The sequence below is a fragment of the Anthonomus grandis genome, chromosome 7, assembly GCF_022605725.1.
Source record: "Anthonomus grandis grandis chromosome 7, icAntGran1.3, whole genome shotgun sequence".
NCBI lineage: Eukaryota > Metazoa > Arthropoda > Insecta > Coleoptera > Curculionidae > Anthonomus > Anthonomus grandis.
The window spans coordinates 15,831,893-15,859,156 of NC_065552.1; the positions used below are offsets into that span (position 1 = coordinate 15,831,893).

A 27,264-nucleotide genomic window follows, 5' to 3' on the forward strand; every position below is an offset into this window, starting at 1 on the left:
TAATTTATAACGAATAACGGAATTACCAGAGAAGTTATCTATAATATTATAAACAAGTTAATAATTTTTATTTAGAAAGCATTATTTATGAATAATTGTAATACTTTTTTAAAGAAAACTTCACAATTTAATTTATCACAACTTCCTTATTTTATAAACGCAATATCATCTAAAATTCACCTAAAATCCCTCGTTTATGTTACTTTACATAATATAATTTATTTATACAACGCAAAATGGGTTATACTAAAGGCATTACTTGAGACTCGCTTTATAATACAAAGCTTTCTTGGCATATCGTGGCAGCTTCACAAAGACCCAGCAAGAAAACTAGCCTTATACCATTTGAGATTCGCCTTTAGACTGTTTAGATTAGAGATGTTAAATCACGCGGAAGTAATTCGTTTGAAGGTTCGAATCTTGACATGATGAAAAATCTGCACACATTTTTACAGACTATAGGTAATATAGTTAATATGTAATATATTAATAGAAAATGCGATTTTTTATGGAGATTTCAGGTAAAAAGTCAACTATAAATCTTTTAACAATAATGCCCATATCAAATATATGTATTAATTTAAATTAAAAAAAAAATTAATTACATCTTACAAATAGTTTGTTTATGGAAATCTATATACATAATACATAATTTTAAATATATAGTGTAGGTGTAATTTTAATTAATTTATAATGCTTTTAATATTTTGCCGACAATTATTACAATAATTTTACTAAACGTGACAACACTATTAAGTAAAAGACTGTTAAGTAAAAGACGGACGCGGGGAATCACTCGCGAATGAGAACTATAAAGACGACGACGATATATGTAAGAAGTAAAAGACGAGTGATTTATATTAATTAAGATGATATTTGTAAAAGATGATGATATTTGTGTAACACGACTATATATTATTTAATTATAAGCAGTTTTTCTTGTGTCCGACTTTTATAATATACCCTAGACAACGTTAAGAATCCTACATATATATCAAATTTGCCACATAAAATGTTAGTCTTTTAGTATTCAGTTTAATATTTCGTCACTTTTCTTCGATTATTTACATCTTTAGCTAATTGTAAACGTATTTGAATCATTTTTTTTTAAATATTTTGGTAAAACAATTAGTTTATTTCTGAGATTTTTTGATCACTTTGAACAAAAAACGATCAGTCAAGCAGTACCTACCACTATTTTTTGCCAATAAATACTTCCTGTCCCTAAAATACTTTCTGCCCCTAAAATACTTTCTCTTTATTCCGAATTATCATTTAATGATGTAGTACGCAAACATTCTAGAAACAATATTTTACCCAATTTGAATTCATTAATAGCCTGCTTTCGAAAAAAAAAAATGGAGTCTTAATTTAATTTAAAAATGTATGTATTATTCGCTTTAGAACGATCTAGATCTTTAAACATATATGCATTTACTTTTACTTATTCTTTACAGCTGTAAAAAGTATTTATTGGTTTGTTTATTACCTCAATAATGAAAGCACTGTATTGGTTTTATATTGACCTTTCGACTAACAGATTACTGTAATGACCCTAATCTAATAGCCTATACAATCTTTAGTAGATTTTGGTATAGACTTACAGTTAAAATGTACTTATATAATACAGAGCGTTCGAAGATAATATACGAAGCTGACTTATCTTGATATAGATCTATTATAGATATATAAGTGTTGACTTGTGTGCTTTCTGTTCTTTAAGTTTTATCTTTAATTTATATAAATTATATTATATGAATCAGCAGCAACTTGCAGATTACTAGTTGATAACGATAATATATTTTAATATGCTTTTAATTATTAATGTATAACTTTAACCCTTAACCACAGAGAGCCGGTCAATTTGACCGGAGAGCAATTCCAAATAGTGAAATTCGTTGCATCCCCATCCTTCTCGCGCATAGGCGTGTATGTACCTTTTCAGTATTTTTTATTCAGTTTGGTGATGTTAGTCAAACAGTCGGTAGCGTGCGCCTCCAACTGAACTGAATAGCAACGTTGAAAGTTCGAGAAATACCGGGGGTCTGTTTGAACGTAATATTTTTTGAAGACTTACTTTATTATTTTTCTGTGGTTTTTAGGTTTTTTAATTGAGTATAGACTGTAATCCGGGACCCTCAAAGAGGGTAAAATATCGGGATGCCAATTATGAGGAGACTTTGCTTAAATCGGCCGAGGAAGAGGATCCTGGTAGAGTCTTCGAAACTGATGACGATTATATACCATCGGATCATGATACGGACTCGGAAAATTAAATTTATGAAGGACAGGACAGCGAACATGAAACTTAAATTGAAGTTTCAGAACCATTTCCCGGTGGTAATTACTATTAAGGCAAGAATCGTTTTAAATAGTCGAAAGATTCTGCAGTTCCTAAAAACACGCGAACTTTGCAACATAACATTGTGGTCAAATGTCCAGGTCTTAAATTATGTCTATAGGGCAGATCCTGAGCAGGTATAGAATCTTTTATTTACGGAGTTAATTTTAAATGTTGTTCTTGAATCGACTAATGCTGAATTGTTAAAAGAGCGCCAGAAATACAAGAATTCCGCAAGTAACTGCGATATTCGTGACTTGAATCTAGTGGAACTAAAAGCATTTCTGGGATTGCTTATTTATTCATCCATTTTTAAATCCAACCTTGAACGGATACGATCTATTTTCGCCACAAATGGAACTGGACGAGAAATTTTTAGGGGCGTGATGAATTCCAATCGATTTGCCATACTTCTATCTTGTTTAAGATTCGATAATGCTAAAACTAGAGAGGAGCAAAAAAAACAAGATCCTGTGACTGCCATTTCTGAAGTTTTTAATAACTTTATCTTAAATTGTCAAGAAGCTTATACTGTAGGGACATGTGTTTGTATTGAATGAAATGCTCGTTTCCTTTCGCGGTAGATGCAAATTATGCAAAAAAATGTTTATGCCAGCAAAACCCTGCAAATATGGCCTAAAAATTATGTGTTTGACGGATGCGAGAACACAATACCTTTAAAGTGCCTATATATATGCAGGAAAAGATTCTGACGGCTATTTTTGAGGGAGGGGGAAACGAAAATTTTCCAAACCTACTCAGGTGGTAGCAACCCTTGCCAAGCCTATTTATAATACCAATAGGAACATCACGGCAGATAATTGATTTTCTTCCATTGAAGTAATAAGTTTTTAAGATTAACTTACAACTAAAAACATAAATAAATGTGAGATGCCGCCTTAATTCTTGCCAAATAATAAAAAAGAGGTTGGTTCCAGTCTCTATGGCTGTACTAGTGATACAACCTTATGATCTTTTGTCCCCAAAAAAAATAGAGCTGTATTAATAATCTCTTCCATGCACCATAACCAAAGTACTGATGATGACACAGGGAAACCGGAAATTATTTCTTTCTGCAACGTGACTAAAGGGGAGTAGATGGTTTAGACCAAAAATGCAGTGTCTACTCTTTAAGTCGCAGAACTACTAGATGGCCAATGGCAATTTTTTTTAGATTATTAGATGTAGCTTCTGTCAACTCATATTTCCTTTATCAGTCATATCGGGATAATCTTCGAATAGATCGATATGATTTTTGTGAACGACTAGCAAGACTTTTGGTAACTTCCCATATGAAATGCTGATCTAAAAATGTGTATATTGGGCGAGAAATTAAAATGGCCATTAAACGAATTCTCAGATTGGATGACATAGAACAGAGTCTAGAGACCATAGAAGGAGAAAAATTAAAGACGAGGACGACTTTCCGAAAATGTCCCTCAAAAAAGGAACGAAAAACATTTCATGTCTGTATAATGTGTAGGACTCCAATATGCATGGAAGGAGAGTTTGCAAAGAATGTTCAATATAACAAAAGTCTCGAAAGTTTACCTGTTGCAGAAATTTATGTGTCAAACATTTTTCATTTAATATTATCGTTTTTTTATTTATAAAAGTTTATATTTACTATTTTTTTTATTAAAGTCATTTTTCAGTTTTAATTTTTTTTATATAAACAGATTTTGTTAGATAGGACAAAATTACTAGAATAAATGCATTTTCAAGAGTATGCTTTTTTTCATTTAGATATTTTCAAAACTGAATTAAGTTTAAGTAAGAATGATAAAATAACTAATCTGTACAGAAAAAAGTAAAAAATTAAAAAAAACTGTAAAAAAAATGCAAGTTTTTTTTGTCCAGATCTCGTTAAAATAGACCGGTAGTCTGTCGTTATGTCCCACAAACAGGGTTTCTGTGGTTAAGAGTTAAAGCATTTCTACAAGATGAAAGAAACGCACCAAGCTTCAATTGAGTATTGTACTCGTATAAATTATTTAAAAAAACCAAAAGTTCCTATGCAATTTTTATTTGTTTTTAAAATATGGCGTAATTACAAATAAACAAAAATTTTCTAGATTAAAATGATTTTAACTGTAGCGCAGTATTAACAAATGTTCAAAAATAAAGCGATCCATTCTCTAAACACATTCTACTAGGTCTGTGAAGGGCCCTTATTGATTTTCTAAGATTCATGTCTTTCTTTTCCCAAGACTATCGCATTCCTAATGCGTCGAATTAGGGCCTCCCGAGTGTCGACTTTCACTTTGTCACCTCATTTTTAAATGAGCTCTATAAACAATAGTCCAGTGGCGTAAGAGCTGGAGATCTTGAACAGACAGGATCGCAGCAACCAATCCATAGTCCTGAAACGCCTCGACCAAATATTGCTGGATCTGATGAGCGAAATATGCGGGAGCTCCATCTTGCTGACAATACATTTGCAATCTGACCTTTAGAATAACTTCCTATAATTTTCTTAAAAAAAAAATAAGTAGTTCTCTTCTCTGAGTCAAATTTTTTTAAATGCGTGGGCCAAATATTTAACTATCGATCATACCACATCACACGTTTTCTGAAAACTTTTGCTGGAAATTAGTTTCGACTGTTGCATGTGAATTTTCGTTTGATCATACATGAGTGTTGTGAGTGTAATTTATGTCCTCACGGACATGTTGCTTGCTCTTTTCTGTAGATTGACCAACTGAGTAGCAAGTCTTAAAGAGTTGGTTACTACATCATCTTTAACCAAATTCAAAAAATTTTCAATTTCTTATAAACCTTGTTAAGTGGCTGGTGTAGATATTATGTTAGTAATGCGAGTTCCGGTTTTGCAAAATTTCTTACAAACAAAAAACCAAACTTAAATAGATATGTGGCATTTTATACAAAATAAAAATACGACAAAATATAACACGTTCAATACAATGACACGGATACTAACACATGTTAGAACAACAAAACGAACTAAACAATCCATACCTTGCATTTGTCATAAGAAGCCGTAAGCTATTTAAAATATTTTATTTCTCTATATTTAAGAACAAATTAAAATGGGATAAGAACAAATGAGTTTTTAAAATTATTTTCACGTGTACCATACACACCTAGAATTCATTCTTCTCGACTCATCCTTAATGTTTCGTTCTCTCTCCTTTTGTTACTTTTTTGCTAATTTTACTTATTTTTAGTTAACATAAGTTTTCTTTAAAGTTTAAGGTAATTAATAATTAGTTCGGTAATACTTTGTTTATTTTGGTTTATTTACATTGATGTTGCATCTAAAAGTTCACCCGGTATAACGCACGCGTTTCTTGCTCAATTGTTAATATTTAAACTCGACCTGTCTTACATTTCCTTACTCTCTTACTCCAATGTCCCTTCCATAAAACCTTGCTCTTTTATCCTACTTTACCTTATGGGCTCCTCGGGGCGAGAGGAGTAAGCTATTTGACCGAGGTCATCCGCCAAAAACTTAAAAATACGGAATATGTGTGCTATATCGGAAAGCAGTAATACTACAGCAATTATTGGATCGGTACCTAAATCCCCTGCGAGATAATACCGAAGTGCATCACGTCTTTGTCGATTTAATGAAAGCTGATTGGGGTGTTCCTTATATCAAATCATCAATCAACATCCTTTACTTCACTTATTACTAGGGTAAGTCGAGTCATTTTTTTTCCTTTCACGTTAAATTGAAGCTATTAGTGCATGAAGGTGTTAACTCACTTTTTTGCAAAAAATGCCGAAAATGATATGCATGAAAGTGTTAACTTATTTTCTTGCGTTAGTAATGACTTCGGTTCATAGATGTCGCTAGAAACTTTAAAAACTGAAGTTTAAAACACGCCAACCCAAGTTTTGTCTGAAATAGTCGGAGCAAGAAGGTGTTAACTCTTAATAATTGTACAAGAAGGGGTTAACTGCTGAGTTAGCGCCTTCTTCCACAATAAACTAGTACGAAATTGTTTGTTTACATTACGTACGTGTTATTTTGGTGGTGCTGCACAACTGTTCAAATGAAGTGAATTTTTGTATTTATTGTGTTCCGCAAAAAGAGTAAGTCGTATTTACATTATTTACTGAATATTATCGGTAATTTAAACTAAGCTGATAATATAAATCATAAACATTCTTTTACACATGACCTTGAAATGAAAAAATATGTAAATAACACTAGGAATTTAATTTTAGTTGTAATAATACTCTGTAATGGGTGAATTTCATGGAAGAACTAGTCTAATTATTAAGCTAGCTATAAATGCTGCTAAAATAAGTGACAACGAAACAGAGAGCGATGACGATCCATTTTTAGATTCTGGTTCAGACTACACCCCAGAATCTGATTTATTTTGTGTGAATAGAAGCTTTTTAATTTTTAGAACAAGACAAAAGGCAAACAAAAACTCTTATTGACCTACATGACCCCATTCAAATTATGGAAAATGAACTGAAAAATAATATAACTGAAGAAGTAGAACAACAGATTACTGGTAAGATTTTTTTTTAACTTGATAAATAGCTAAGCAATTTTGTACATTATTTTGGCCATAAGAGTTGTTTGTTCTCGTAAATAAATATTTTTGGAAATCGTAGGAGAATAAAGAATATATATGACGCTGAAGTTAACCCATCACAGGTTACTGGTAAGATTAAAAAAATAAATAAATAATAGGTTTTTTAAGATTATTTATTTAAATATGGTACCTGCTTGTAGTAAGCTATTAGATGACATGAAAATATACAGGGTGTTTCATTTAAAATAAGAGAGATTTTTATATTTAAAGTTGGGCATGTTTGGCCTTTCAAAAAAAACACCCTGTATAACAAAATGAATAATTTTACATAGCACGCATATCAAAGTAACTTTATTTTACTTCTGATGATAAAAATTAAGTCTGTATTCAAAATTTAGGTGCTAAATTTTAATATTAAAGAGATGCGTGTAAATTCTAAATTTTTAACAAAATTTGATTTATCTCCTAAACTATTAGTTTTTGGCATATTAAACCATTATCAAAAAAGATTGGTAATTACGCAAAGAATTCAAAAATGTTTTGCAAGACAGGGTGTTCCATTTAAAAAAATTAACTTTTGTAGTGCCCTGCTTTTTCGGAGCACTCTGTATAGTCCAAAATATTTTTAAAACGTGAAGAATGCTTAACCAAATAATAGTCCAGGAGCACGTCATCGATAAATAATATCATCAATGCATAATACTACTCCGCGCTTTGAAAAACTCACCCTGTACTATTCATTACCTACCACTGATGAGAAAAACGTCTACCTCTTTGGTTGTCTCAAACCATTCGATGTTAAGCAACCAAGTAGTATAAATGCTGTTCGCCAAAAATCTTTCAGATATTTTGTAACTTTACATAGAAAATCAAAACAAGTCTGGAAAAGTGCGTTTTTAAAACTATTTAATGTCGGAAGAAAAAAATTAGAGCATATTCGTAATCAAATTTCTCAGGGACAAGCTATTCCAGCTAAAGATAAGAGGGGTTGCCATATGACCCGAAAGAATCAAACACCCAACGAGCAGCTTGACATAGTTCGTCAACATATTAAATCATTTCCTACAGAAATGTCGCATTATTCGCGAAATAAAAATGAACATCGCCTGTACTTGCTATGCTATCAACAAACAAAATGTATGAACTATACAAGAACCAATATTCTGAACAAAATCTACAGTGTGTCAAAAATAATAGATATAGACAATTTTTGTGTCCGAATTTAATTTTGGTTTTGGATCTCCAAAATCAGATACCTGTAAGATTTGCGACTCTAACGGAAATAATGACGAACACGTTAGGCGCTACAAGGCAGCATTTGAAGAACAGAAGAAGGACAGAAATTTGGCTCATGAAGGTACCGTTCTATACATAAATTTTGATATGCAAAAAACATTGCCCTTACCAAAGCTCTCTACTAGTGTTTCCTTTTATCTTCGACAAGTGTGGCTATATAATTTGAGGATTCATTGTGTAAGTAAAGGTGATAATTCTGGTAATGGGTTTTTTCACCTTTGGACTGAGGATAAAGGTGGAAAAGGCCCAGAAGGAGTTGGAAGCAGTATTTTATCATTCTTACAAATCATTAATATTGAAAGTGACCATTTAGTGGCCTGGAGCGATTCTGCAGGTGGACAAAATAAGAACTTTTTTATAGTTTGTTTATGGCATTATCTAGTCCATCAAGGAATTTTTTAAGTTATCGACCATAAGTTTCCCGAGGTTGGCCACAGTTTCATGGATATTGATAGAGACTTTGGGACTGTCGAAAAAGTTATCCGGAAAGCTCAAAATATTTATACAGTAGACCAGTACATGACGTTAATGAGGGAAGCTAGAAAAAGAAATCCGTTTGTGTTAACTAAAATGGAAGATAAAAGTTAAATTTGTTTGACAAAAAGAAATGTAACAAGGGAGAAAAGATACTTTTCCGCAATGTAAGATGGATAAGAGTTGTTAAATTTGGAACAACGAAATATAGATATTCACTTGATGAGAAGGAAGAGTGGCAAGAAGTAGATATTATTAAACACAAATCGACCCGCATAACAGGCCAAAACGAAAATATGTTGGTTCCATTAAATAAATTAAAACCCATAGCAACCGAAAAATTTGATAACATTCAAGAGCAGCTTCCATTTATTCCGGAAAATTTACGGGGATTTTATATGAGCTTATATCGATCTGAAAGTGATTAATATTGAGTACCTATCCATTTTTGTATTTACTGATTACCATTTATTGTATTTTTTTCTATTAATAAAATGTGTTAATCCTTTCTTTATTTGTCATTATTTCGAATAATACAATAAATGGTTGTGCATAAATGTGCTAACTCAATTTTTTTGTAAAAAAAAAATAAAAAACACATCTAAAACCAAAAAAAATATATAAAAGCTAATCTATACTTTTAAAGTTACTTCTATTATCTGCCTATTTACGCACACTGATTTTAATTTGATTTTAAACAAAAAAACCTCTGACAACATAACTTTAACCCTTAATATCTCAGAACTATTAAAAAGTGACTTGGCACCTTCATCCACTAATAGCTTCAATTGTGTCTCTTCTAATTTTGTTTCTATTTTATTCCGCTCATTACATAGTCACTAAGGGTGTACGTCGAAAACAGAAGGATCACTTTATTTCAGTGTGACTGGAGCAGTGTCCCTATTTTTTTACCCTCTGGCCTTGATATCTTGATAAATAATTAAGATTGAAACAACCTTGATTTAGGTAATTAAACATATATTATAAACTAGCCCGAAACACTCAATATGCTATAGAATGTAGTTTAGCTCATTCTGCAGCTTAACTTTTCAGTAAAACTTAAAGAAATGTAAATTGATCTTCATAAAAATGTCATTTAAAAAATAAAAAATGTATCCTACATTCAGTCCTACTAATTTTTACCAGACTGTTAAATTTAAGTGCTCTTTTTAAGTATTTCCTTCATTCCCTTCGTATCTGACATATCTGCAGCCTACATCTCGATTCATAAAACGCCATCTGGATCTTTCTGTTTTAAATAGGGACCTTTCTTTTATACCAAGAGTTTTTAAGCATAAAACGCCCCGTCTAGAGATACCAATCTGACATCCTTTCTGTCAGTTTACGTATATGAATGTATTACATATAAAAAAAGGTCTTTTGAATACTGAGCGAAATTACATAAGTAAAAATTTGTATGGGACGGAATGAAAGGATTTGCAAATGGGTATTTTTTGCGCTTATTTACGTATACCAAGCAACTAGCGTGAAGATAAAATAAAAATTAAAATCATTCTGATATTTATTATACAAGATAATTAATAAAGATAGGTATACTTTTTATAGCAACTATAACTAGTTATAATTTCTTCTGTTTTTGTACTATTTTGTTAATATTTTGTTGCCTCACTAGTTAAGTTCATTATAATTTCTAGATATAACTACTAGTTTCAGATTTTTACGAGTTTATGCTCCTGCAAGGCTATTAACGTCATTTTATTTATCCTCGTAGTTTAAAAATTCAAAATTGTATGTACTTGCTGTGAAAGCCGAGTTAAAAAACAAGCAAAGAACGAAACAAGCAATAAGGAGAATCATTTAATAAAGAAAATAAAACATGGCGTATAGCAGTAAAAAAGACTTACACAAGGAAAATACACTTTACATAGCAAAACGACGTAAATTTTCTTAACAATTAAAGAGACAATGCGTGATAGGACGGGTACTAATGTTTATTCTATGGTTACTGTCGAATGCATGTTGTGTAGTTTTGGATTTTTGAAAATCATTGTTTTTTAAGATTTATGTTTATTAGTTCTTTTTGGTAATGATCTACAGGTTTCATCTATGAAAAATTTACGATAAGTATAAGGAATTTTATATATTGCATTTTTATTAAATTCATTTTTAATTGAAAGGTTTAGTTTTTGTTAATAAACATCGTAATGTGTTTTGTGATTTAAAAATAGTTCTTATATTAATTTTTTTAGCAATTCTTTTTATCTTATGAGAAAAAATGGTAATATAAGATTTGTCGTAAAAGTTGGTTGATTCAATTTTATACGTGGATTATTAAACTCTTTAAAGCAATTTTCCAAAAATTCTTTGGGATAATTATTTTGTATTAAGATATTTTTAATAAAATCTTTTTCAGTTGTTTAATATTGATACAAATAATGTTTGCACGGTCATATAACTTTTTTACCTTTCCTCTTTTTACTATTATTGGATGATAAGAATTAAAATTAAGATATCTGTTAGTAAGAGTTGGTTTACGGTAAATTCTAGTTTCAAAATTGTGTAAATCTTTTTTAATTAAAATATCATGAAAATGAAGCTGACCATCAGCCTCCTTTTTAAAAGTAAATTTTATAGTAGATTGTTTAGAGTTAATGTAATTTAAAAAATGTATAAGATCTATTTCGTTATGGTGATATATTAAAAAAATATCATCAATATATCGCCACCATATTTTAGGTTTTAAAAAGGAAGAGAATTTGGAAGGAGTTTTAAAGTTATTATTTAGCAGAAGATTTGCAAGATAAGTATATTTTGTTTTTTTTTTTATTTAATTTAATTTTACTTTAATTACTTTGATAACGGTAGTAAATATAACTACCGAAATGTTGGTTCAAATTAGGTATTTTTTTTAAATGTAGGTCGTTGTTTTTATCGTTTTTTTATTTTTAATATTCATAACAAAGTTAGGTAGGATATTGAAAAGAAGAAACATGCTCAGAGATTAATAGATTAAACCTCAGCTCCTAGGTATATAAAAATCTATTGTACCTTAAGTAAATTATTGTATTTAAAAATTATTGAAATTAAATTAAGTATATCGAACGGTATCATTATAGATTTGAGTTCATATTTCTTTTAAATACGTGAATAAGTCTATTTTCTTCTTCTTTTCAATTTTTGAGCGTGTGAGATAGTAATTTCTAAATTGATTTTTGGTATAAGTGACGCAATACCCAATAAAATAAGTAACTCATTATGAATTCGTCACAATAATACAGACTTTACTTACAGAATTCCGCGGCATCTAGCAATAATTTGTTTGTAATTAAATTGGTACTTCTGCACTATTGCAGTTAATACAGTTAATACTGTATGATCGTCGAATACACCGGCTTGCCATTATAGCCATAAAGAAAAGTTTGATATGTTATAACAAGCTACATTTTATGCCTCAAAAATACTGTTGATCCAGTAGTAATGTATCTTAAAAATGTTTCAGACATGGTTGCTATGTTGGCTCGAAATTTAAGAAAAGTTAGTGAAAAAAAAGTTTTCCAAGCTGATATCGGAGAAGTCAAAATAAAACACTATTCAGTGGAAGAAATATAATAGAAAGTAAGAGACATACCATCCAAAAATATTATTTATGTAAGAAAGTGATAAATGTATTAAAGTTCTATAGTTATTCTGTCAACTATCATCATGATAATGAGATAAGGGTCTAATCAAGACTTGCTTTCGACCTACTCCACAGTTACAACCACATGTTGTCAATATATACAATATAGTTTATTTTAAAGATATACTTTAAAATAAACATTTTCTACATTGATTATGGCTTAAAATATAATAAATAATTTTCAAAGAAAAACAAGTCATCTTTGATTTTATTTCCGGGCGCGTAGTGTTCGTGAGGAGTTCTAATTAACGAAGAAATCGAAAAGGTAAAACATGAAGCTCAAAAAGTTTTGGGAAAAACTCAGATAAATATACCAAGGTTCAAAATTCCTTGCTTTAAAATATGTGATATGACAAACTAGACGATTCAGTCTTGTTTTGATTTCAGTTTTGTAAATTTCTTGAAGCTCAGAATACGTCTATATACCAAGAAAATATAAATTTAAGAGATCTTGTCTATAAAAAGATGAGAACTGGGGCAATAATAGAATGTGATCCTAAAATATGGAGGCTCATGAAAGCTTCTGAAAGCAGGTCATTTGTGTGTTGGACGATCATCATCGCGTAGAGTTTTCGATTATGTAAAAGTGTTTATCGGATGTTGCGGATCACCCTTTTAGTAATTGTACATCTAATGTACTTAAATATAATAATTGCTTGAATGTCAATAATAGGTTAAATTTGTCACTTGATATCTGCCATTCTGTTTTCGATATTGAGAAATGTGCAGTTATCCAAAGAGCCTTAAATACTGAAAAAAATAAGATTAATCTAGATAATGATCATTTGTAGCAATCACAGCAACCCAATAGTTATCTTAAGGCTAATTCATTTGATACAATACAAATATTGCGTCAAAATATACAATTTCTTAGAAATAACATCGATATTCTGGGAGAGCATCTTCTGCAACTCAACGCAGACGTTGTGTGCCTATCGGAGCACTGAATGGCAAAAAAGCAATAAGTTTGCCAAATTATTCATTAGTTAGTGGATTTTGCAGGTCTAAATGTAAAAATGGGGGCATTACCCTATTTCTTAAGGATTGCTTCTGTTCTATTGTAAAGATTGGTATATGGAAAATATTAGTAGTACAGAAAATTCTTAAGGTTTATGGTGTAGATGTGTCTTTCCATAATGATGTCATGATGTCATTTAGGATTTTTTGGTATTTATCGGTCTCTATTTTTGAATGTAGATTAATTTTTATCTGAGCTTCATAAATCCTTAGAATCAAATGTTAAGAATAGTAGAAATGGAAGGAAATTGTTTTATGCCGTGACTTACGTATTAACTTATTAGAGCATTCTGTTCACAGAAATGAACTTTTAAGTATTATGGTTTTTAACGGTACTACGTACTACATTGATGTTCCCACAAGATATGCGTTAGGGAGGGGTTGCGCTATAGATTACATTTGTAGTAACGCTCGTAAGATGGTCAAGAATATAAAAGTAGATGTTAATGGTTTATCTGACTATTTTTCTCAGATATTGCAACTTGGGGTGAATATTTCTTTAAACAGAAATGTGAAGTTTGCTTACAAACGTTTGTTTAATAAAGAAAATATTAATACCTTGGCTTCTATTTTAAATATAGAGTCATGTAGTCCGGTACATAAGGCTGATGAAGTGGATAATGCATTTTAAGTTCTTGGTGATATCTTAACTACATGTATTAATAGCGCTGTTCCAGTGAAGAAAGTTTTGTATGGTAAAAATAATAAAAAACCTTGGCTTAGTCAAGGCATACGTATCTCGAGTTGTAATTTAAAATTTTTATAAAAAGTATAAGAGAGTATATAAAAAGGTTGTTGAAAGTGCAAAGGGGATGCACAACGAGCTGCTATAGAATAAGTATTTGTAAATACTCCTCAACATCTGTACTTAAACCAACCTGCTGATAATCGATTTTTAGTTCCATACAATAATAAAACGTTGTTTTTCTTAGTAAATCAGTAAATACATTTGATGTTTTAAAGATAATACGTTCACTAAAAAAACGCATGCTTTTGGCTTGGACGGTGTTTCAACCAATATTATTAAATTTGCATCAGAATGATTAATCGAACCACTGATTTCTGTAATAAATATTTCTCTTAAATCGGGCACGTTCTCAAGAATTTTTAAGACAGCACGACTCATTTCCTTGCTTAAGAAAGGTGATAGCAATTTGTTTGATAATAATTACCTTATTTCTCTACTAAATCCAGTCTCAAAGATTCTTGAGAGAGCTGTTTTTGAGCTAAGTAAAGTCTTTTTTGTGTTCGTATGAGGTTCTTACGGATTTTGAACAACGGCCTTACTAAGGGTAACGGTACTGGCTCTGCGGTATTTTATAAATACCTAGATCCCAACAAAAAATTGTATTCCTCTTATTATGGACTTAAGCAAGTCTTTTGATTTGACAGATCATTCAGTTCTACTTTTGCAATGCAATCATTATGGTCTTAGAGGCTTGGTTGGTGTTTGATTAAACTCTTATCTTAGTAATAAATCTCAGATTATTGAGATTAGGGCTCAGAGATCTACTTGCCTTCCCGTGAAAATTGGTGTGCCGCAGTGCTCTGTGCTGCGCCCTTTACTATACTTAATTTTTGTAAATTATTTACCTACAATTGTAGATAATTCAACAGCTTTGGTTATGTTTGCCGATGGTAATAGTTATATTTGTAATGATAATTCTGTCTGTGAAGTAAAACAAAGATTGTGCGCCATACTTTGAGCATGTTTGGTATCATGGCATTGGTTTCTTAAAAACAAGTTGCGGCCGACCTCGGTAGCACTGGGGGCAAGAATTCGCGATGCGATCGTGTGATCTCAGGTTCGAATCCTGGCATGGGGCATGGTGTTTGTCTTACAAAAATAAAAACTCCTGGTTCGGAACCAACGTTAAATTGTAGGTCGATAATAAACAACAAAATTAGGCAGCCGCCGAAATACAGCGCGAATCCATCGTAAATGAAAAAGAAGGAGAAGAACAAGTTGCGTTAAAACTCAGATAAAACGGTTATTATTAATTTTAATCACGAACATCGGAAATACATGAAAGTTTCTTAGTTAGAACCCAAAATCAAGGGAAAACTATCGCTCAAATAACAAAACCCTAACTAAAGTGTTAGGGTTTCACATTGACTTTGCTTTAAACTGAAACTGTTCTAACTTGTGTCCTTAACTTAATGCAATTTGTTTAGCTATTTTTCATCTTAGAGATCTTTCTAACCAAATTACTATTTTGTCGTATTACTTTGCTTATCTTGTATCGCACATAAAATATGGACTGTTTAAAAAGAATCCTCGTTACATGGGTGTAAAAGTATTCAATAACTTACCTATTCATGTAAGGAACATTAATTTTTCTATGTTTAAAAATAATATTTTAGAGTTTCTAATAGCTTCGGGACCATATAACTTAGAGGAATCCTTAATAATGAATTTGACCTGATCTTAAATAAGCTTGAATTTGAAGCATTTTACATATATATATTTTTCCTCACTTGCATTGTATTGTCTATACCAAAAATTTTAAATTAATGCTAATAAGTATGTTTAATTTTTTTCTCTCTTCTTCTGACGTTTTCCATGCCATTTACTGTATTGGTTATATGAAATAAAAACTTTATTTATTTATTTATTTATTACTTCATGATCACTTTTCAATTTTCACAGGTGTTTCCTATTTTTATTAATAGCGTAGGTCCTATCAACATAATTAATTAGTACCTTTTAATTAAATATATACCTAGTAAATAAAATAAACAATACGATTGTCTCTAGCCTAAATGTCTCCAGTCCAGTTAGTAACGAAAAATGACAAATACAGCAGATTTTAAATGGTCTAGCGGCGATTAAATGATATTAACAGGAAAGACACTAGTACCCTCCTGGAGCCGTCATTTAAAGTCTTGCTTTTTAGATTCTATTATGCTCAAGCAAACCTTTAAAGAATTATGAAAACTGTAATATGTGAATTGATTTGGGAAACGTGCCGATTTTATTTAGATCATTTTTCTAAGTGGATCCTAAGTTTCCCAGAGAAAAACAAACTTCTTCAAAAAAGCATGTTTCAGAAATAATATACAAATCAGACGGGCAAATCCACGGACCTGGCCCTACACCACCTTGTGAGGAAGGTGGAGGGTGCTCTGGCTAGTGGCAAGGCCTGTCTGGGTGCGTTTCTAGACATTGAAGGGGCGTTCGACAACACCCCTTTCGCATTAATCTGCCAAGCACTCGAGAGCCGCGGCTCAGAACCCTGTTTGGTTAGCTGGATAGAGGCCATGCTCTCGAAACGTCATGTATCTGCCCAGCTCAATAACGAGATTGTCGAAACGTTGGCGGCTAGAGGCTGCCCGCAGGGAGGAGTATTGTCCCCTACCTTGTGGTGCCTTGTGGTCGACAGCCTGATAAATCTTTTAAACAATGCTGGCCTATACACACAGGCCTACGCTGATGATCTGGTAATCCTTTGCCCGGGGAAAGACGCCGTCTCAATGCGAGGCCCTATGATGAGAGCCCTGCGTATGGTGGACATATGGTGCCTCTCGGGGGGTCTTAGGATTAACCCCAAAAAAGCAGAGCTCCTACTATTCACGAGGAGACGTAACTTTGGCACGCCCCCTGTTATATCTCTAGGTGGCGTGCAGCTGCATTACTCCAGGACAGTTCGATTTCTGGGAATTAGGTTAGATTTCAAACTCTCCTGGTACGATCATGCAGACACCAGAATGAAGAAGGCCACCTGCGCGCTATGGGCCTGCAGGCGGGCTTTCGGCAATACCTGGGGTCTGTCTCCTAAGATCCTGCACTGGATCTACTCGCGCATTGTGAGACCTCTCCTCACATACGGGGCTATCGTTTGGTGGTCATGTACGGAGAAAGCGAAAATTAGTGCTCAACTGGACAGAGTCCAACGTCTTGCATGTCTCAGCATAACGGGTTCCATGCGGACGGCGCCAACTAGAGCGCTCGAGGCTCTGCTGAGTCTTCCGCCTCTGGACCTCGTTGTGCCATTCAAGGCAATGGGAACTGCGTACAGGCTATACGTCCTCGGCGAACTACGTGCTGGCGAGACCGGTCACGCAAAAATTTGGTCACGGACCATACAGGAATGTCCTCTCCTTCTGATGGGCAGTGACTGCATGGCTCCAGTGACTGTGGACTGCGAGGGATTCGTGATGCACATTGCAGGTAGAGAGGAGTGGCAGCATTCCAACAGACCTGCATTGCTAAATAGGGGGACCATCTGGTACACAGATGGCTCCAGAATAAATAACAGAGCTGGATTAGGGCTTTGTGGTGGGATCCCACATACCAGTAGGGCATACTCGCTGGGGGAGCACGCCACTTCCAGGCCAAAGTATTCGCTGTATTAAAATGCGGACAAAAAATCCTAGGCTGCGGACACCGCAATACAGTCGTATCAATATGCTCGGACAGTAGAGCTGCCATTAAGGCTATCACGGCCGCAAAGGTAAGCTCCAAGCTTGTGCATAAAAGTCCTGAAAAAACTGGTGAACCTGCACCGGCTGCAGGGTCAAGCTCGTCTGGATACCTGGCCACGTAGGCCACGCAGGTAATGAGGAAGCGGACTCTCTTGCCAGACTGGGATCCGCGAATGTGCCGATGGGGCCGGAACCCATAGTTGGTATCGCCAAATGCGTTGCGGTCGCGTCATGAAGGGTCTGCTGGACAAGTGGACCCACCGAAGATGGACTCGTCGGAAGAGTCCCCTGGTATGAGACAGGCCAAAGGGCACATAGGTGGGCCCTCTGCCTGTCTCACCAAAAATCTACTACGCCTAAAAAGACGCAAAATTCGGCTAGTGGCAGGTCTTTTAACCGGTCACTGGCACTTAAGAAGCCATCTCCATACTATCGGTATTGCGGACAATCCGGAATGCCGATGGTGCTGCGAGGAGGATGAAACCGTTGACCATGTAGTCGGGGAGTGCCCAGTACTCACGCGCGCCAGGTTCAAATACTTGGGTAACATTTTCAGTGTACCGAGTGACTTTAAATCCTTCAGACCAGAAAGCCTTATCGGTTTCTCTAAGGCCCTTAGGCTCTGGTAACCCCCGGTGGGGGATGACGAGTCCATTAGAAGACCTATATGCATAACTGCCTTGGCAGCCCACTGTTTTGACAATTCAATTCAATATACAAAAAACAAACTATATCCTACCACAGAATCATACAATAACCTTAGAACATTGAAAGGCTAGAAGTAGCATGCCGTGGAACTATGGGCAAATTTGTTTGCTTGCAACATCTCTGATACAATGATGCCAAATGCTTATAGAGAAATGGCAAAAATCACTTTCTAATATCATTAAAGTTTTCAGTTTTTTCCGAAAACTTAAAACAATACTACTGCTCCCCTTTAATAAAATATCAAGCATTTTTTAAAAATAAATTTGATAAGATACTCTATATCGAAGTCAATATACGTTAAATAAATGAAAATAAAGTACGAAGCAACGAGAAAACGTTAATGGCATCGCAACGCCGCTCGAACGCATTGTTGACGCCACCGATACAAGCACTCTCTACCAGTGACGTCGTCAACAAATATTTACCTGATAAATTTTTATTAATTATTATAGAGTTTAAATATAAGTAATATTACCATTTATGAGCTATTTATGTGTTTTTTTAACGGACTTCGTTAGAGGAAGGTCCTAATAAAAGGCAGCATTTTTGTCAAGGCATTTTTATGGAAATAAAATATTTTATTAATATAATATTATAGATTTCTTAATAAATCATGTTTTAAGACACAAATTTTTAACATTTTGCAAAATTTTATTATAATTATTATGTTATACAAAACTCAGTTTTACATCACTTACTTTAAATCACATAATATATACTTCTATGATGCTGACTTTTTCAAAGGGACAGTATTGCTTCAGCGGAAAGAGTTAAAACTACAAGGAGGTTCAAATTGTGAAGGAGTTGCAGGTTTTTTATAGGTTATAAGATTTTTATTATGAGTATTTAGCCTGTACAATGGTTTTGAGACATTTAACAGTGACCTATATAATACCTAATACCAATTATTATATCAGATTAATTTATACTAAAAAACAAAGCTTACCTAAGAATAAAGACTATGTACAATAGATTAGATTAGATAGTTTATTAGTAGTAATATACAAACAAGTACTTTTACAAGTCAAATAAAATATGTAATATATGTAATATTTCTTAAGTATTTTAATAATAACTTGAGACATCTAATTCAATTTCTTTGGCGCAAATTTGTTTGTTGCAATCTTCCATAATTTGGTGATAAGTGATTTAGCTTTTAAAAAGTCCTCAGGATATCATTTTCAATTTACCCTAGAGTAATATACATAAAAATATAGTATTACCAATATTAAAAAGAAAAAATTAAAAAAATTTATTTTATTATAAAGAATCTTTGAAATATCATACATTTGATTAATTGCATTTAATTACAAATATAACACAATAAAATACTATATCACTTTTAAATAAGATATATAGAATAAGATGATACATGGCATAAAAGTCTTATTTGTACTTAGAGAAAGAATTGAACAATAATTTTTAAATTTGCTATAATGATGTCTATTTTGAGTGTATTTTTACCTTTTCCTTGGCAGAGTCAGGGAATGTGTAGCAGTTAAACAAAAACGGATTGGATGGGAAATAGTAATTGTTGACCTAGACAGTAACTATTAATCTCAGATGCAGTTATTGTTGATGGTGAGTGATCAGATCTGTAATTATACAAAATTTGGTGTATCAAGAATATTAATTTATTTTAATTATCCATACTTGTCTATATTAGCTTCACTGTTTGTACTATATACCATTTTGGAAGCTAAAGAAGTTTTTGCACTCTTCAGGAAAACTACCCTTGCAGCTTTGAAGGGTAAATCACTTGGTAAATTAACTGAATTATCGGCTGCTGTGTTTTTAACCAGTGCATCAGAAATCCTAGTAAAAAAATAGTTTTACACACATACCTAATTTAATAAGTATTAGGTATAAATAAAGCTTATATGAGTAACACTAATACTTTTTGTGACGATTTTTTTATACTAGAAAAATATATTTAAAAAAAGTTACCTTTAAGGTAGAGCTGATTTTTTTAATAAAGTCTGGCTACTGATAATATTATCTTCCTTATATAATAAATCACTTCTAAGGATGTGATCTGAACAAATATATTCTTTTTAATTGTGTTGATTTCGACTAATGAAATCCATTGTTCCCTTTGGGCATATATTAGGCAATTTATAATAAGTATTTGATATTTAATCAAAAAGCAAAAAAAATTACAGTAATAAATTAATATGTGGTGCCAATTACTATATATATATTATTATTATAAGTTGCAATATGGTAAAACAAAAAAAAATTATCAACCAAATTTTAGGGAAAGACAAAATTAATTATACATAGATATCAATATCTAAATAAATTTCAAAATTCTTTAAAGGCAATAAAAAATTAGTAATTTCATCTATCTACCTAATGTCTATATTAAAAAACATAACTATATATAGATAGGTATATGGGTATTATGCCATCTTTCTGCCAAAACAACAAAAAAAACATAAAATCCTGCAATAAAACCAGGGACAAAATTCTAGTTTTATAATCTTTATAGCCTATTGATAGATGAATATGTTGAAAAATATATTTAGATTTAAAAATATAAATATTTTGGTATTTTACACACACTTTCACATTCAAGTTTTTATTAGGTTTATATCTATAAGATCCCCTATTCTACGTTTATGATGATGGTTACCCCATGATGTGATGTTATGAAAGTATCGGTACTTACTTGTGAAAAGATCGGCTTGAATCACCTTTTTATCATGATGCGGCACAAACGACACAAGTTTTTGCCATCCTAGCAATTTAAAAAAACACTAAAATGTGGCCTTTTTCCTTTTGAAACCAAAAAATTAAAGAAAATACACGAATCTCGAACATAAACAAAAAGCCGTTTGACAGATGACACTATGCGTATGGCTCAGGCGCTTAAGTTCCGGTGTTGTCGCTTCAAATTTTTTAGAAACGGTTTTAGGGATAAGAATGTTAATAATTTTGTTATTTTTTTGCTTAAGGATATTATATTTATTCTTAAAATAGGTTAATTGTAGTATTTATATTTTTTAATTTAAATTTTCCTATAAAATACAACACAAGTAAGTTAAATTAACGTTATAATGGTTGTTAAAATATAGCATAAAATTTCCTCCGTTAGAAATTCGCGTCGACTTGACAACAGAGAATCGGCAAATATGTTTGTAAACAACACACCCCTCTGGCCCCTGTGCACATGTTGGACTCAAACAAAGTTGTTGTTTACTAATTCTAGCCTTTCAATGTTCTAAGACAATAACGTAATTAAAGACATATAATTGCTGTATATAAGTTAATCTGTTTATTTACACATCAAAATAAAAATTACCAGAAATTTAAAAAAATACAATTAAATACCTTAGATCTACCTTAGATTCATTCATTATGTAGCATCAAATATCAGAATGTATCATATCATATTAATAAGTAATATAAAATTGTTTAATAAAAATCTAAAGATAATATTCCGTTGCATAAAGATGATTTCACTCTAATGTTTTCCTAATAAATATTGAATATTTTACACTTTTTTTGTTATAACTATTTTAAGAGAAATAACTTGCACAATGAAAATTGTTTTTAATGATTTAATTTTAGTAGCTTTAGATAATTCATTCACCAAACTAAATAGGTACATAATAAGTTATAATAGAAAACAAGTATATATGTAACTCAATACTATTAATTATTGTATATATATTCATATTATTTATTTTTTAAATAAAGATTTTGAAATTTAATTCAATTTAATAAGTAATAAAGAATTTGTCAGGGTGGGTTCAGTCAACAGGTTTGAGAATGATTAATTTTATATGATTTTTTAAAAAGCTTTTTCATTTGTAATAAATTACGCAAAACCTTAAAATTAGTCTCCGTAAGCAAAGGGTATTTAATTAGTTAGCAGAATTTGAAAAGGCATGTAAAGTTTAAAAGACTCCAGGAGTATCTAATTTGTAAATATTGGTAAGAATTGGTGCTGTCGTTTCCCAGAAATATAAAAATTCCAAGCAAAGTGTAGCTTATTTTAGTAAAACACTATCAAAAACAGAAAAAAATTGATGACAGTTGTTGGCAGTAGTAAAAGCTATATACAGGTCCGAAAATTAAACATTTCGCATTGTATAAAATAATGGCAATACAGCTTCCTCTCTTCAATGAGGGAAAGCCTTCGGTCGTCTAATAGTTACTTTAGGTACTTAGTAAATTTTTAACCTATTATGGCTTAAACAGCCATACTCCTTCTAAAAAAGGTCAAATTATTAAATGATTTTTTGATGAACTAAATTTTTGAGAAACGAGTTCCTTGAGAAGAAGCAATTTTAAATGTGGTTTCGAATTTTGAGATATCTTTCTGTTTTTTGCTACCATAAATGCCATAGTAAAGTGCAAAAACCTTCTACCAAAAGTGTGCAGGATCAAGAATGAAAGAAGTAATTTGTAGTGCCCTAGAAGTGAACACGATCAAGTAAAAGTTACGTACGATTATTAAGATCAAGAAATTGTGGAGAACAACTGGGTATAGACCATATTACGGTTATCAGTATTTGGAAAAACATGGATACAAATATTTCAACTACCAGGAGATATTTCCCGAAGAGCAGTGCGAAGCATAGAATTTTGTAAAACCACGATAAAAAAAGCAAGTGAAAATTAAAAATTTTGTACGACTTACTCTATTTTCAGTTAAATATTCTTTTTCATTACAGAGGAACTAGAATCCTTCCGTTGTTCGATATAGGTCTCAGGAAAATAAGTGCCGTCCACAGTCCATTCTGCGTGTACTTAGCATCCTCAAAAATTTAATGTTTGGACTGGTATTTTGGGCGGCTACATTATAGGGTCACTTCTTATATTGCTGCCTTATATTGCTGCAAAACTAAGCAGGCATAAAGTTATGCCTGCTATTTAAATACTCCCTGACTTGGATTAGGATTGATTTATTTTTGACAAGATGGCTGCCGCGGTTATAATGAGGGTAAAGTAAAACAATTTTTAACAAATATTTTCCTAAACTCCTCCTAAAAATCTCCAGATTTGTTCCGAAATTACTTTTATCTTTGGGGCTATTTTAAGGAGCCTATTTACAAATACAAATTTAGTAGGCCAATAAATTTAGAGGAGCGCCAATTCCATTTTACCAGAAACTCTTTTAGAAGTTTAAAACGGCTTTTATGAAAGATTAGTTAAAAAGAATAATTTTCGTTAAGTTTATTTTTAGGAGTTTTAATTTTATTTTTATATAGTGTTTAAATTTTTCCATTTTTATTAAAGTTTATATCTTTTTAGAATAACGCTTTAATTTTATTGATGAAATACGCACTATAATAATCATTATGAGATTACGATTCTATGTGGGTTGTATACTAATGTAGGTGAATCCTGCATCAAAAAATATTTTAGAAGTGCTTCAGCCTTCGCGCTATATTTGCTTGTATCTAAAGCAATTTCTCTCATCAAAGTTAGACGTTTACTAAGGCAGCTTACAGACAGGCGAGTAGCAGAGCACCCGAAATGCATGCGTGTGCATTGCCATAATTCGCTTTTAAGTACCTCACGTAATGATCGATTTCCCAACCTGTATACCCGCCAAAAAATATTTATATGTAACGTTTCAATTTAAGAACTATTTTGCTTTTCTGAAATAGTTGTTTCAGTCTAATGGGCAAAATGGTGTGTATAATACTGTGGAGAAATAGTGGACAGAAAAGGCCAACATTACAGGATAGTACATGGGGAAAACGACAAGGCTAAAATCCTTGAGGGGTACTAGATTGAAATCATGGTATGGAAAAAAATTCATTATTGTAAAATTACGTCTATATCCTATCTCTAAAAAATCTTATAAGTAACTATTCTAGTGCTATAAAATTACAGGATTTAAGTAGATCCCAGTTAAAGCAGTCTCTCCATCATATAAACCTCAATTCTTTAGTTGAAATTATAACTTCAAGTGATTTGTACTGTACCGTACTTGAATTCTAAACTCTTTGACAAATATGACTTTCTGTTTACTTACTTATTTAATTAAATTAAAAAGAAGAGCATGCAAGACTATCTCATAATCTAAATAATTAAAAATAACGACACCCAATAGTTTAGCAGCCGCATGCTGTTGAAAAGTTCCATAATTAAGGGAAAACACATTTTCGTAATATAACTTCATTAAATCAGCGTTAATCACAAATAACTGCCTTATTTTCACCAGCATCGTACGGCGTGTTATGCCAATGATTTATGCTGGCTTGTTTTCATGTTTTCATTAAAATTTTAAAATAATTATCCCCTAAGGGATGGCCGTTTAGTGTTTACAAAAAAAAAAGGATGAAAGAGAGATGAGAAATAATTATCAACGTGCATGTTTCTAGAGTTCACGCATGCATAATTCGTATGCAGTGGATGGAATTAATTTGGTGAATAAGTTTAATGAGTCTTATTGAATTACGTTTTCTAATTACTATATTTATATTTAAACTCTTAATTAGTTTTTTTTATAAGGCAAATTTACCTGGGTCCATTATTATTATTTGCTGGCATGGGCGTAGGGATCCTGGGAGGTGCCACAGGTATAGGGGTTGCTCGCCTTCTTATTGGATGAAACTGTCGGTGAGCCCCTTCCATTTTCTAAAAAAATAAATTTTAATCGTATAAAAACTGTTTATTAAATAAGTATTATTATTATTATTATTAATTATTATACTCTGTATAATTGTTACAATGAAATTTTTGATATGTTTTCTAGACATTCACCTAAACGAAATATTAGTCATTCTTACGCAAATTAGCTTCATATTGTAGAGTCCTTTAAACGCATGACTTTTAATGGTTCTATTTCATTGCAATTAAAAGTTGAAAATGTTACTACATTTAAATTACATAGTATAAAAATGACGTAACAATTTCGTTCAGATAAAAATTTTTTAAATTATTATTGGCAGCTATACTACAGTTATCAAAAACATTACCATTAACCAAAAGTCTTTATTTTGTTTTCGACACGTATAGGACCATTTGCAACTTAAATCTGCTTGTTTGGTTTCCTTGTATTTTAATCAAAATAAATCTATTATATCGTCGAACATCTATATATGATATCTTTATACGTCAATCACTACAGGGTGACAATTTAAAAACTTGAAATGGCCATATAATGAATGAATGTTAAATAACAGTTTCTGTAAAACAAATATACTTCGGCCTGACATTTTGGCATGGATGTGTTTCGCTAAAATGTTGAGCTATCCTTAAGAAACATTTATCATGGGTATCATATATGAAAATAATGTCTGCTCGTTCAGCTATGCTGTACACCATTCTTAAAGATAAGAAGTGCTGTTTTTTGTTTGAACTGATCTGAAAAACAAGTGTTCTTAAAATAATAATATTAGTATAAGTTACTTTTAAAGTAGATTTTGTGAAAATAAAATGCGAACATTTCTTCTCAAAGAATTTTTTCGCGTTTCTTTCTTTGCAAAAGAACCATAGTAATTAAGCCAATAAGTTCTCTATTTTGTTGGATTGGTCACTTTTATAGTAAAAATCAATTTAGAAAATAGTATCTCACAAGCTCAAATATTGAAAAGAAGAAAATAGACTTATTCACGTATGTAGAATGATATGAATGGTATAAATATGAACTCTTTAACCTTTCATTATATTTAACTTAATTAAATTATTTTAAGTTAAAAAAAATTAAAAACCTATTTATTTAATAAAAAGACCTAATTTTTTTAAAATCTTTTGTTTACCCCTTTTACTCTGGTTCTTAATCCAACTTTGATAAACTGCTCACATAAACCAATATAACATACATACATACATACTTGATATACAGATCGTGTTATCGTGAGCTACGTATTGCCGAAAATAATGGCAACACCGCTTGGTTGCGGCTTGCAGGCGGCGGAATTTTTCGTTTTTATTTTTTGAACCGGGAGTCAGCAGACCTCACTTTGCTGTGTTACTGCACGTTACATTAATAATTTTTGAGCGTTATTTTCGTGTTTTTTTCACTATGGCTGTTTATACCCCTTCCGAAAGAGTTTAACTAATTAAATGGTTTTATGGAGGCAATTCGGCAGTACAATGTAGAGATTTGTTTTCCGTGACATTTGAGAATAGACCGATTCCTTGTGCAAAAACGGTTTTAAATGTGGTTACAAATTTTGAGACATCTTTTTGTCTTCAAGATTGTAAAAAATGCCACACAAAACGTCAAGAACCACCTGTTGAAGTGGTCCAGGATATAGAACGGCGGGAAGAAATGGTTTGCAGTACCCTAGAACTTGATTCGACACAGTCCACTAGAAGTGTTGGAGAGGAACTGGGAATGAGCAATAAAACTGTTGCTCGTATCTGGAAAAAATATGGGTACAAATGTTTCAAGTATTTAAAAACTCAGGAAATATTTCCTAAAGACCAGTGGCGAAGAATGGAATTTTGTGAAACCATGATGGAAAAGGAAAATGAAAACGAATATTTTTTTAAAAATATTTTGTTTTCTGATGAATCTTCTTTTCCGTTACACGGCAAACACAATCCTTCCAGTAATAGTCTCAGGAAAACGAGCACAGAAGTTTTCAGTTTCGTACCCAGTATCCTCAGAAATTGAATGTTTGGGCGACAATGTTATAGGGCCATTTTTTATTGATGGCACGTTAAACGCCCAAAAGTACCTTGAGTTGCTGCAAAACCAAGTTCTTCCTGCCATTCAAATCCTACCTGATGTAGACCTGGGATCGCTTTATTTTTAGCAAGATGGCTGTCCTGCTCATAACGCGGCTAGGGTAAAAGAATTTTTAACAACTACTTTTCCTAACCGCCTTATTAGTGGGACTGGCGATATTAAATTGCCTCCTAGATCTCCAGATTTG

General features: G+C 32.0%; 1 protein-coding gene and 1 long non-coding RNA gene across 4 annotated transcripts in view; both read right to left on the reverse strand.

Annotated features, from left to right (window-relative positions):
- Positions 1–27,264, reverse strand: part of LOC126738159 (kinesin-like protein CG14535) — an 871,125-nt gene that overhangs the window by 654,990 nt on the left and 188,871 nt on the right. For all 3 annotated transcript variants that reach the window (XM_050443347.1, XM_050443348.1, XM_050443349.1), the window contains one exon: positions 24,900–25,015. In XM_050443347.1, coding sequence (XP_050299304.1) covers positions 24,900–25,012 — 113 coding nt within the window. In that variant the 5' untranslated portion in view covers positions 25,013–25,015. The remainder of the gene's footprint in view (positions 1–24,899; positions 25,016–27,264) is intronic.
- On the reverse strand, positions 19,092–21,465 carry LOC126738197 (uncharacterized). Its single transcript, XR_007661251.1, has 4 exons — positions 21,090–21,465; positions 20,072–20,233; positions 19,883–20,013; positions 19,092–19,609 (listed from the first exon to the last, which is right to left on the reverse strand). It is a non-coding gene; the product is annotated as an uncharacterized LOC126738197 (long non-coding RNA).